The sequence below is a fragment of the Protomyctophum bolini genome (genome assembly GCF_963924005.1).
Source record: "Protomyctophum bolini genome assembly, chromosome: 6".
Classification (NCBI taxonomy): Eukaryota; Metazoa; Chordata; class Actinopteri; order Myctophiformes; family Myctophidae; genus Protomyctophum; species Protomyctophum bolini.
Genome location: NC_137867.1, coordinates 10,469,020 through 10,482,843, shown reverse-complemented (window position 1 = coordinate 10,482,843; position 13,824 = coordinate 10,469,020). Strand labels below are relative to the sequence as shown.

At 45.5% G+C, this 13,824-nt stretch overlaps 1 protein-coding gene across 2 annotated transcripts in view; it reads left to right on the top strand.

Moving 5' to 3' along the window:
• lzts1 (leucine zipper, putative tumor suppressor 1) overlaps window positions 1–13,824 on the top strand; it is a 39,504-nt gene that overhangs the window by 14,366 nt on the left and 11,314 nt on the right. Inside the window, exons 1-4 of one of the 2 annotated variants that reach the window (XM_080765203.1) lie at window positions 3,740–3,778; window positions 8,014–8,194; window positions 9,033–9,218; window positions 10,600–10,782. In XM_080765203.1, coding sequence (XP_080621329.1) covers window positions 8,123–8,194; window positions 9,033–9,218; window positions 10,600–10,782 — 441 coding nt within the window. In that variant the 5' untranslated portion in view covers window positions 3,740–3,778; window positions 8,014–8,122. Of the gene's footprint in view, window positions 1–3,739; window positions 3,779–8,013; window positions 8,195–9,032; window positions 9,219–10,599; window positions 10,783–13,824 lie in introns of those variants that run through there. The other variant, XM_080765202.1, reaches the window with a different exon arrangement.

Here is a 13,824-nt window from a genome sequence, read left to right as displayed (position 1 = left end):
CCGATCTACAACCTCACAATTTGTCACACTGCAATGCATTGTGAGCTTGTAGATCGCTTTTTTTTGTTGCTAATGTTCCCCTCAGAATGCTGGGGTTCAAGTTGTGCCAATAACAAGTATAGTAGATTTTGAGGAGGAATAGAGGACAAAGTTGAGGACAAATTTCCTTTTCCTCACAAGATATTTAGTTTATCTTTTTTTTTTTTTTTTTTTTACAAATTTACATATTGGAGTTTATAGGAATTTGGAGTTGGTGCCGTTAAAGGATACTGTTGCAGTAATCAGGCTGAACGCTTGAATGACTTTTTCGGCAGCTGAAAATGCCAGAGAGGGCCGGAGGTTTGGATTGTTGGAACTATGACATATTTATACTTCCGGAAATGGCTAATCCACAAGCTCACAACGCAATGTGTTTTGAGCCTGCTATGTTCAGGGCTAGGATTTATAATGGCAAAATGCATGGGGTAGAAATGGCATTCATAAAATCTAAATATAAGTAAGTGATACAGACACGTGCCGTGCGTGTGTATGTGCGTACGCGTGTCCGTTCGTATCTGAATATAATCCGGGTTGCAGGGGGGGGGCGTAGGGGTCGCAGCGCGTGTGCCCTTTTCAGTCTCAGCTGACCTGTTTGACACAAAGCCCTCTTCCAAAGAGGACCAGCTGACACCCCTGACACACACGCTCACGCAAACGCACGCGCGCGCGCACACGCGCAAACTCTCCCCTCCAGAGACCCTCCTCCCAGGCCTCTCTATAGTCTCACCAAAGGTCTTAAATCATGTCGTCCGACCTCAGAAGCTTTTCGGGGTCGGATCATTTATTTTAACTGCTTATTAAAACGTCCATGGATGAAGCATAACGCAAGTTATATACATTCAACTCTCGGCTCACACTTTCAACATGCTTTCCCCAATTAGGCTGACAGATTGTCACCTGGCATGTGAATTCAACTGGGCTGAGTGATCCTGGCTCGTTGATTGTTCTCACACGGTTCCGAGTTGGAACCGAACTGGACTATAATTGGGGGAGACTCTCGAAAGGCTATAATATGACCCAAAGTACTCAGCCCTTTTCAGTGGTGGGGAAAAAAATTAACAATAACGCAGTGCAGAAATAAAATCTGGAAATCTAAATTTACTTGAGAAAAAAGTATAGGCTACAAAAGTATTGGCATATTACTGTGTATATATATTACTGTTGTGTATCGGTCTCTATATGCTGCTGCAATGTCCAAAGTCCCCAAACAAAGACTTTACTAACGACCTTGAACCTTGAGAAGGTCCATGCATGATGACAGTAAAGTCATCAGTGTCAATTACACTCTGATTAACGCTGACATCTGTGCAGTGGTGCACGGAGTAATACTCACATGTTTTATTTAGTGGTTACTGTGTTTTGTAATAATAATCAAAACCGACAAAGTAACTAGTAACTAAAGTTTTCTAGTGGAGTAGAAGTAAAAGTGTTGAAAATTTGGCCGATACTGAAATAAGCTAAAGTAATAACCTCAAAGTCGTGCTCAAGTGTATAGGCTAAGGCTATACACGGTACTTGAGTACAGTAAGTATACGTATTACCTCGTACCACTGGATCAGGGGAGAGATATGGTTTCAGTGGGGGTATTATGAAGGGTCCGATCGACCTTTCTGAAAGCACTTTGTGAGGAAACAACTTTAACTCGCATTATGGTGTAATGTAAACTATAATGCAACTCTGATTGATCCCGGCGCGCGCAGGCAAGGTCAGAGGATAATATTATCATCGCTGCTTAATATCAGAAGAGGCCCCCGTCGTTGATTTGATTCCCACGCACCGCTCGCTCCGAGTTGACTTTCCAAGAGGACAGATTGTGTATTCTATATCGGGCTGTGCTGTTTGTAACCATATCCTCGGTGGATCAATATAGTGCACTCCGGCTCTAAAAACATCCCCTCTCGGAGCTGTTTCTCTGTCATGGAGTTTGACTCATGGAGGAGAAATACCTTTATCTAATACAAAAACAAAACGTATAGGATTTGTATTTCTGTTTTGTCAACAGTGGCGTTCGCGGGGGTGGTGGGCTCCAAGTCTCCAGGTGGCTGGCTGAATAATGGGGACTCTGGCTGGGTCTGTGTCTCTGTCTGTGAGTGTGTTTGAGCGTGTGCTTGTATTGTATACTACACTTGTGAGCGTTAAAAATGTCCCCACAATGTACAGTAGTTGAGCTTGTAGATCTGCTACTTTTGAATTTGAATCCTGAAAAGTATAAGTTAATTTCCTTTTTATCATTGAAAAGAATATATCTCTAGATAAGATCACAATAAGAAACAGATTCAGGTTGTACTGCTTATAGGGTAAGGCAGAGGAGGTTATATGTTCAGGGGGTTGCATGGCACTATTTCAAGTGCAGCGATTTCGTACCGAAAACTCTCACGCTTTGTGAGCTTGCTTGTATAGATGCTATATACTCTTGGGCAAACCTTTCACTTATTTTTCAGCAAATATTCAATGCTGTCCTAAAAAGTGTTATGTCCTCACAAATAATAGGCTAATATGAACGTGTGCGTGCGTGCGTGCGTGCGTGCGTGCGTGCGTGCGTGCGCGCATGCGTGCACAAACGGCGAGAGACATATCACTATAAAACCGCAGCACTACACTCCAGTCCCTCTTATTGTGAGGAGTATAGCCATTTATTTAACACTCAAATCTGGTCCTTGGCCCGTTCGTTCGGGGAGAATACATCAACTGGCACGACAAGAGTCCACACACAAAAGAAGTGGCACACTTCAACAGACAAAGAGAGAAACGAGAGAGAGAGAGAGAGAGAGAGAGAGAGTCAAGCAGCCTCTTTTTTTTCACTCCCTCCCTCCCTCCCTCCCTCACTCACTCACTCGCTCATTCACTCCCTCACACTCTCTCACTTATACTCTCGCTCCCTTCAAGCCAAAGTGTTGTTTGTTCAGAGAGAGCGGGGTGGGGGGGGGGGGAGCAGGGGATGGATAGAGGGGTAGAGAGGGAGGGGGGGGGGGGCGGGGGATTGATAGAGGGGAGGGTGATGGGAAAAGGGGAGGGAAAGGATGAATGGTTATTACACAGTTAGTCGATGGAGAGGCGGGCGGGCGAACGGGGAGGGGGCGATAACGGGGCGAGCAGAGGGAGGACGGGGGGGGGGGGGGGGAGGGGAGGGGAGGGGAGGGGTGGGGGGTGTTACGGCTCCTTTGTGAAGGCCGAGGAGTTAATCACTTGAGCGGCGTGTGCCGCTTCTATGGGGAGCACATGTTGTACACACTGGGCTCCCTTGGGGCGTGTGTGGGTCCCAGACGTCCCAGAATGTTCCCTAAGCACACACACACACACACACGCACGCACACACACACGCACACACGTGCGCGCACACACACATGCAAACACACACACACACACACACACACACACATAAATTTACATGATGTCGGTTATAATGCAAAGCCAGCCAGGTTTCCCGCTGACTAGAAAGGCAGGCTTTGGAAGACCCCACCCCCTCCACCTCCAACACACACACACACACACACACACACACACACACACACACACACAGACAGACACATAAGACCCTCCTGGCTGCATGGTGTGTGTGATAGTGTTATGTTTTCACTAGAACCCATGGTTCAGTCAGGGACATGCTCCCTCAGACACACACACACACACACACACACACGTATATATGTGTCTTGCTGCCTTGTCCCCAGGAACTGGATGGATTGCTCTGCTGCAGCAGCCTTGCTATAGAGATGGGCGATTAGTTTGGCCCCAGACAGTAAGTAAAAATCTTATTGTTTTATCGCCCTACACCTCATGTCAGTATAGCATGCTAATATCCAGGAGCGACGGTTGGTTGCCAGAGAGAGAGAGAGAGAGTGCTATAGGTTTTCTTTACGTGGCCGACCACCCAGACAAGCGTCATCGTCACGATGGGGGGGGGGGGGGGGGGGGAGCACTGTTTACAACCAGTGCCATGTGGAATTGCAGTGCTTTGCACTTTGCACCACCACCCAGGTACTAATTTAAGCACATGACATTATGTGCACATTATTCACAGCTTTCAGAAGCTGTGCAAGCATGTGCAGATTGTATATATTATTGTGTTTTTTTTTGTTTTTTTTGTTTGCATTTCTTATTTTCTTCACCCCCCCCCCCCCCCCCCCCCCCGAATGATCAAAAAGCTTTGTTGTGGTTTTGATGGTTTGGGGTCGTCTGGCTGAGTTGGATGATTCCCAAGTGGCTGTTCGGCGCGCCGGCTTTCATGCTTATTATGAAGGCTCCCGTTGCAGTATGGAATTAGTTTTAATGCCCACTCCGTTCTCTTCTCTCCCACCGCCACCATAGCATTATACAGTATTCACAACAAACATAAAGGATAAGCATTTTCTCCATGGTTCCATTCTTCCACTTCACCACTTTTCAACCTATCTTCATATAATAGGTCCTCACTAATAATCACGATAAAATGGCACGATTTTTTTTCCTACTCAGTCTGTGTCTCATATAGGAGGGCTGTGGGCAGTTTAGAAAGCGTCTTCCAGTGACAGAACAATGCCATGGCACTGACAGCTCAGTGTGTCCTCCTCAGCACCGGGCGTGCAAACAGTGATTAGCCACGGATTAGCCTGAAGCTAAGTGTAGCTATATGCCCACTCAAAAAACGGCAGCAATTATGGCGGGGGGGGGCTGTGTGGCCTGTGCTTTTGTTTGTAGCCCGGGCCGACCATTACAAAGTGCTTAAAGGCAGTGGACCTTCTGGACCCATTTGGGCTAAGTATATCTACAAGTAAGACGTGCGAACGCGGGAAGCGAACACAGCTCGTAAATTCCAATAAGAACAATTCGAATGAATTACGTATACTTTTTGAACGTTTTTTTTTTAAAGTTCTCTTTTTTGTGTGTTTTTTAAGATATTGTTTTAAAGTTAAAGTTTTTTAAGTTATGTTTTTTTAAGTAATTTTTGTATTTTTTTCTTTTTTAGTTTCTTTTTACGTGCGTGCGTGTGCGCGTGTGCGCGCATGCGTGTGTGTGTGTGTGTGTGTGTGTGTGTGTGTGCAGACATGTTCTGCTAGGTCCCATAGTTAGTGCTCACTGTGTTCGCAATGATTTGAGCAAGGGTACATTATTATCAGAGATACCCTTCAACATCTTGTTTATGGCCAATCATATATATATTTTTTTGTAGCAGATCTACAAGCTTACAATCGCTATAGTGCTTATGTGGCCTATATAGCAGGGTTTCTCAGAGCGGTGCCGAGAGTACTTGGATAATATTTGGAATGTGTCACATCAATATATTCACTTAGAGACCCTTATGGGTAATAATATCTTATGGGTCTGATATATGACACATATAGGCCTAAATGTAAAGTGCTAGTATAACAATGTATTTCAGGGGCGCTGTGGTTGAAAAAAAGATATTTACAGGTGTGACCTAATCAAAATCAATAATCAAAATCTTCAAAGTAACTAGTAACTAAAGTTTTGAAATAAATAGAGTGGAGTAAAAGTACAATATTTGCCTCTGAAATGTAGTGGAGTCGAAGTAAAAGTATTGGAAATTGGAAATACTCACGTAGAGTACAAATATGTCAAAATTGTCCTTAAGTAAATGTATACTTATTACTAAGTGAATGTACTTAGTACTAAGTACTTAGTACTTAGCACATCACAATGGTCACGAGAGTAGCAGAGCAGGAATTGTAACTCGTAGGAAGCAGCACACATCCTGGTGGGTTGAAAGAGCGGGTGTGGAACAAAAACACTCAGACTTATTTCAATCTGTCTAAAAAGAGAATCAGCTTTCACACATAGTTCAATCTGTTTTGCACAAACTCAAAAACAAACAAAACAAAACCAAAAACACGGAGAATCAATCAAACAACTTTAGCCCAGCAGGAAACAAGAATACTCAACTGTGCTCTGAAAACATTTAATCTGTCAGCGCGGTTGGTCTCTCTCTCTCTCTCTCTCTCTCTCTCTCTCTCTCTCTCTCTCTCTCTCTCCCGCTCCCTGTCAAAATAGCCGGTGAATAATAGAGAAGTATATTTCATATAATATAACTCCCGGTTTGCCGGTGTCGTACACTACTGCGCCAAGTGTTGAGTAGATTTGAAGCAGCCTAATTACAAGTTTGTTTAGAGGAAGGGCACCCAAAGGGTTATTTGTCAAGATCAACGGCTACGCCATAAATCCAGGCGAACAAAGCGCGGGCGGAGTGCCAACAACGCACAGGTCTTTCTTTTTTCTCCTCTCACTTCTCCTCACTTTGTTTGTTTTGCAAATGGGAGTACACCTGCTGCTGTAGAACCGAACCCTGTGAAAAGGCTTGGGATCCTTTTAGCATTTGTTTTAACGTTTCCCGAACACTGGGGCACGTGACCCATGCATGTGTAGTTTTTTGGGGCACGGGACCCATGCATGTGTAGTTTTTTGGGGCACGGGACCCATGCATGTGTAGTTTTTTGGGGCACGGGACCCATGCATGTGTAGTTTTTTGGGGCACGGGACCCATGCATGTGTAGTTTTTTGGGGCACGGGACCCATGCATGTGTAGTTGTTTGGGGCACGGGACCCATGCATGTGTAGTTTTTTGGGGCACCGGACCCATGCATGTGTAGTTTTTTGGTGCACGGGACCCATGCATGTGTAGTTTTTTGGGGCACCGGACCCATGCATGTGTAGTTTTTTGGTGCACGGGACCCATGCATGTGTAGTTTTTTGGGGCACGGGACCCATGCATGTGTAGTTTTTTGGGGCACTGGACCCATGCATGTGTAGTTTTTTGGGGCACGGGACCCATGCATGTGTAGTTTTTTGGGGCACTGGACCCATGCATGTGTAGTTTTTTGGGGCACGGGACCCATGCATGTGTAGTTTTTTGGGGCACGGGACCCATGCATGTGTAGTTTTTTGGGGCACGGGACCCATGCATGTGTAGTTAAAAAAAATACAAATATATTATTCGAAAAAGTAATTAAAAAAGCAGATCTACAAGCTTGATATATTCTATAATCTATGTGCTTGTGCTATTCTTGAATGGCCAACCAATGTGCTACATCGACTGAAAATCGACTCCAATGCTTTCCCGGGTTTCAATGGTTAATGGTTTGATTCCCTTAACAGTTCCATGTAATGCTTCCTATAGGAAGGGGGTCCCAAATGGACCACAGTTACAGGCCTGTAACTCTGTGACCCCTTTTCCACCGGTTGGTTCCCAATGGTTCTTTTTGGTTTTTAGTCCATGAGCCAGAGCTCCAAAATTGGTGGGCAAACTATACCCTATATATAATTGTTTATAGGATCAATACAAGTAAATTGATATATGATATTGATAACCCTTCCACAGTAGTAGCTTTTTCATATTTTTGATTATTTTGCATATTTTCCTACATAATGCCTCATTTTCATATTTAAAAAATGTAAAATTTGTAATACAATAAATCATTGTCTTCGTGTAAGTACTCAATTGGGGAAGTTTCATGGTGATAACAATCTAATATAGGTATGGTTTTGCCTGCTCAATTCATTAACGTTCTTATCATGTTACAACATGGGAATTCGGTATAGCTTATATATATATATATATATATATATAGAGAGAGAGCAGCCTGGGTGATGTAAAACAAACGGTGTCAAAACAAACATTAAATTATCCTTATTGTCAATGGGATTTAATGTTTGACAAAACAAACATTAATTTATCTTCGTTGTCAATGGGCGTTTTTAAAACAAACGCTGACCTAAAAAAACAAACATTAAACCTGTATACAAAAGAAGAACTACCGATATTGTTTTTTCATTGCATATAGCGACCAAAACCGGCTCTGGAAAACGATTCCAGATCGATCGGTACTATATGAATGCTGCCGATCAATGAGGTTTTTTTTTTTTTTTGTGGTGCTGCTCCAACATCTGGCTGAGTACTTCTTCCATCACTGCCAAACACACCACCACCACCACGCTAGCTCCATAAGGAACGTAACACATGTTCCCCATGCTCTCTTGCAGGTGAAGCCAGCAGTGACAGCTCCGTCGTGGGGGTCATGACTCCGGTCCTCTCCTCCTCGCCACCACTGCGTAAACCGCCCAGCGTTCCCCCGCCCCGCCCTCCTCCCCTATGCCCTGCGGGATCATGGGTAGTGTCGGCAGCCTCCTGAACGGCCACAGCCTCAACAGCAAACACTGCCAGGTATATATACCCTATAGGGCTGACCTATTGACCTATTGACCTTCAACTGGCTCCCAGGGCTGCAGGCTGCAGCTACAGTGTATGACCTGTTGACCTTCAACTGGCTCCCAATCAAACACACAATAGAATCGCCTACTCTTTATTAAACAGTAAATGCAATTTAGGGTCAGTCAACCGCTTCTTATCCAATCAGGCGAGAGAGAACCCATGCTTACAACTTACATACAGGATACAGAATAAACAAGTTAAATTGGAAGTGGTGGCTTGAAGTGAGCAGAGAAGATTTTAACTGGAACACTATAATGAAGTTGGAAGCTCTCCTGATTGGCTGAAATTGGCAACCCACCTGAAAAATTATGTTCCGTTTATTATTTATTATCGTGTCATGCCCGGATGTTGATGTGTCGGTCTGTGTCTGAAAATGCCGACCGCGAGTGTCAGCCTGCCTGCTACAGCCCGTTGAAAACCCTTGTATTCACCAGGAACGGCCCCCTCAATGTCCTTTCTCAGATACAGAGCTGTGAATGGTGGGCTTAGACTGGAAGTGCATGAGTGCACGTGTTCAAAATGCCAGTGTCCCACTCTGTGTTGATGCGGGTAGCAACATCAGCTAGCAATACGATCGGATAAAAAAAATGGATGAAAGAATACAAGCCCTCAAACTCGTTTCTGGCGGACTCGATGTTGAGAGAGAGAGCAGAGCCTTAATTGGTATCATCGGTAACACCTGTGAAGGAAGTAGGGGGAAAAGGGGCGCCTGAAACAGGAAGAGTTATTCTGTGTGCATTGTGCATTGGTTAGTTGGATTAACCGTTGCACCACCACCCCTTCCTGCCAGGCCTCAGAGTGCACACTGAAGAAGGGAACCGGCAACCAGAGGCAGAGGAGGCCGGGCGGCCGCAGCCTGGACGCTTTGCTGAAGCACGGTTTGGCCCAGGGCTCGTCGATGACGTCGTCCAGTCAGCCCTCCAAGGCCCTGTCCCACTCCCGCTCAGGACACAGCGACGACTTCTTCTACATCAAGGTGAGTCCGTGCAGTGAAGGAGGAGTCCGTAGCCTATTACAGTAGTACTACTACTGGGGTAAGTCTGCATGGTCGCCAAAAATGCGTCCAGTGCTAAGGTTGAGTCTGAAGAGATAAGTCTATAGTTAGGAAACAAAATGGACCCTTGAAGGCTTGTGAAACTCTTCCATTTGTAGACACTCTGAGGCCTAATGCATACGCATTTGGCGGGGAAGATGTTGACACTAATGGTTGGTTGCCCACTTGCCCCTGGTAGGTAAATAAAACCTTCGGGCAGGTGGAGTTTGAGGTTGCCCCGTCCGGGCAAGCGCTTGTTTGTACTGTTCTATAAACAGTAAACGCACCACGAGATATCTGTGGCCTTATTATAACACTGTGTAACGTAAAATAAAAGCACGGTTTACCTATAATGTGCTGTTTTCACTGTTGCTAAAATTAAAGATATACAAGAACATGAGACCCCTGTGTTAAATTGATTAGTAATTCAAATTTCACCCATCATTTTATAATGGCCGATTTACGTTTCGGCAAGTGGGCATGACTTTTGGGCAAGTAGAACATGAGGGGGGGGTCCTTGAAATCCAAAGGTTCGAGAACCACTAAGTCTGTTTGCACGGGATATATAAGTGGGCTTGATCATCACAAAGAAATAGGTCAGAAATAAATCGGGAGGCAAGCTAGCAGAAAAATATTTTTAATTGGATCCAGATTCCAGGACAACAAATAGTGACAAAAATATACAACTGATGAAAATGCAACTCATGAAATCAACAACTCAAATCAACGCAAATATCAACCTCTCCCCATGGCTGTTCCCCTTAATATACTCTGCAGGCTCCACCCTTCGATTTCTAATCAACCAACCACAGTAGAACAGCAATCCCACCCCAGGTGCTCCCCATGCTCCAATCAATCAGCTCAATCAGCTCGTCAGGGGCTAATCACCCAACTACACAGCCAGGCTTCAACAGGCCGGCTTCCCCAAAGCAGCATCTTCCTGTGCAGATGCACACAATTGTTATTAACCCATTAATGCCTTCTAAATCAGTAGTTCTCTGAGATCTAAAAATGATGTATATTCCCCCAAAATGATGTATGTCCACATTCAAAATTGGTATGATCAATAGGGCCGTTAATTTACGGGAAAAACACAGTTAAAATATGGAGGTAAGCGGTTTCTGCCCGACTTGATACCTGTTGTTTCACCCAAGAGGACGGGATTTTGAGGTTGGGTTTAAGGCATCATTTCTATAAGGTTAGGGTCAGGCAGGGTTATGGCACGACCTGGGCGACACACCATTGAGAGATGGCGTGCCTCTGCCCGACAGCAACAAATTATGTTTACCCCCCCCCCACCCCCCACCGCTCTCTGTGGATATAGGTAACCCAAAAACCCAGGTCGGCATACCAGCGGGGCGGCTCATTGGAGGACCGTTTGGACGGTGGAGTCGGGACCGGCAGCAGCAGCGACAACATGCCGGACCCGGGCGGCAGCAGGCTGCCTCCTCCTCCTCCCAAGCTGCCTCCCCCTCCTCCCATGGCAGGGAAAACGGCGGTTGAGAGGGTGAACAGTAAACACTCACGCGCACACACAGTTTTGTTTGATGTCACTGCATTGTTAACTTAGGATAGATCAAAATGTAATGTATTTGCCAGAAGGGTGGTGTTCGGGGTGGACGGTTGGTACAGCAGCTGCAGTAGAGGGGGGGGAGAAAGAAAAAGGAAAAGTAAAAACGCCAGACAATGAAAGTAAACAAACAGATAAACGCATTATAAAGTATGAGGTAAACAAAGAAAACCTTGATGTAAGAAAGATATACACAGGTACCTGTGACTATATGGAGATACATCAGTGTGGCTGTACTGTAAGTGCCAGTATGCGTTAACGGAATAGAAAACAAACGATAGAACTGAATGAAAGCGCATAAGTGAGATAAAGCGAGCGTACGGTTAACATGATGACCGATAGCTTCAGACACTTTAAGCTCCTCTTTATAACACTATTATGTTACACTGCACTAGACAATATTTATTTCATTTCCGTGTAATCTCATTTCTACTGTATATTAAATTTTGTTAGCGACGCATTTACATCTGTTGTCCCTGGGCAAGTGGAGACACAGCACAGAACAGCAAATTGTCATTGTCAGGTGGAAACCTTGTATGTCCAAAATCCGTTACTTATTTAGTTAGAGTAGTGAAAATAGCAGATCTGCAAGCTCAAATGTGGCGCATTGCAACATGTTATGATCTTGTACATCTGCTATTTTCACCATTTGTATAAGTGCCACTCTTGTATAAAGAAAACTACCGTAGCGAGTTGAAATATGGAGATACAAGGTTTCTGCTCGACAGTCACGAAATACAAATCGGCACGATAACGCAGTCCACCAGTGTGAGATTAAAGTATAAAAATGACCGAAAAGCAACAATAAAAAGGCAAACGGTGGTGACATATTTGTGCTGATTTGAGCCAAAAGCTTGAGACTGGTTTTAATTTAAACATTGCAAAAGCCTGAGATTGTAATGTTTATGGGTATTGAATACCACTTTAATCCATTTTGGGGTGGGAACCCCTTTTTTATATAACATTACGTTATATAATTTAGCTATTGAAAAATAGCAGATCGCAGCGCGCCACCGAGTGGCGCGCTACGAGCTTGTATACTGTTGCACACTACAGAAACCTCTTAGCTCCTATTTCCCCCCCTCATTTAACAGCCTATTTGATCAAACTATACAGCTTCACAGTCACAAAGGCATCGAAAGTAGCAGATCTACAAGCTCGAAGGGCTGGTTTCGAGCGTATTGATGCTGTCCTTTCATTTGAATCCTTGAAAGTTACTGTTTTGGACATAATGAGGTTTCTTTCCAGCCGACGGAGACGGTAGTCAGCCATCTCTCATCTCTCCCCCAATGCATTCAACATCCAAGCTTTACTAATCAGCTCCTCTCTAGATTAATGACCCCGGAATGCCTTGATCTCCTCTGAGGAGAGAGACGACCCTGTCTGTCTGTCTCTGCCGCGCCAGGTCTACACAGAAACCTCTTATCTCCATATTCTAAACTTCTTGTGTTTTTGTTCGTAAATCAACGGCCCTGAGTCACACTACAGAGTCACACAAATCATCCAGCAGATCCGCAAGCTTGAAACGCGGCGTGAAGCAGCGCGTTTTGAGCTTGTAGATCTTCTACGTTTGATTGTTTTTAAATTTGAATCCTGAAACGCTTTTGGACATGTGAGGTTTCTCCCCCCCCCCCCCCCCTCGGAAGAGACGATATCCTCGCTTCCGCGTGGGGGAACCTTGTATGTGAAAAGGTTGTGTTCTTTTCGATCTACAAGTTCACAATGTTTCGCGATGAGTAGTGACCTGTGAGCTTGTGTAGATCTACTATTTTCACTATACATTTGTCGACACTCAATTGAGCAGCGATTATTTACGGGGGGGGGGAAACGCGAGAATTTGAAATATGGAGATACAAGGTTTTTCCAGCGACTCTCGAGCACACAGCTCCCTCAATAGACCTTTATATATATACCCTGCAATGGATGGATGGAGCGATAGAGAAAGAGAGAGCGACAGCGAGATGGAGAGAAGGGGCCAGCCACAGAGACGGAGATGAAACGGAAGCTAAGTAGACGGAGAAAGAACGAGAGAGAGAGAGAGAGAGAGAGAGAGAAAGAGAGGCCGAGGGAGGGAGGGAGGGAGGGAGGGAGGGGGGGGGGGGAGGGAGGGAGGGGGGGAGGGAGGGGGGGAGGGAGGGATGAGATGAGATGGAAAAGACGATAAAGAGAGAGGCAGAAGGGCAGTGGTGGAGAAAAAAAAGTATGACGATTTAAAAAAAAGTAAAAGTATAGCAATAAAGTAATAATAAAGAAGGGATGGTACAAGGTTTCCACCTGACAGCAATGATTGTACTACTACAGTATGTACAGTAGATATATATATAGGGGAGGACTGTGGAGAGAGGAGAGGAGAGGAGAGGAGGGGAGGGGAGGGGAGGGGAGAGGAGAGGAGAGGAGAGGAGAGGAGGGGAGGGGAGGGGAGGGGAGGGGAGGGGAGGGGAGAGGAGAGGAGGGGAGAGGAGAGGAGAGGAGGGGAGGGGAGGGGAGGGGAGGGGAGGGGAGGGGAGAGGAGAGGAGAGGAGAGGAGAGGAGAGGAGAGGAGAGGAGAGGAGAGGAGAGGAGAGGAGAGGAGAGGAGAGGAGAGGAGAGGAGAGGAGAGGAGAGGAGAGGAGAGGAGAGGAGAGGAGAGGAGTCAGAACAGCATCCCATAGGCTACCATCCAAGCCATATGAAGTCAGTGGGTATAGAAGTATAGGAGGAATGCTGAGCCCGAACAACAAGCTTTGAGCCAACTCACACTTCAACTCCAGCCGGGTGGCTCAACATTATTAATGTCAGAGAGAGAGAGAGAGGCCATTGATCTTCAGTCAGCAGACAGCCAGCGCAGGGGGGGGGGAGGAGCTGGACAGGATGGGAGGGGAGAGGAGGCGAGAGCAGGGGGTACAGATCGCTGTTCGCGTGCGTGGAACTATACAAGTTGATCTTTAAAATGTGTGTATGTTTTTTTAACGCGCCGTCTGCATGTGGTGAAAGTATAGC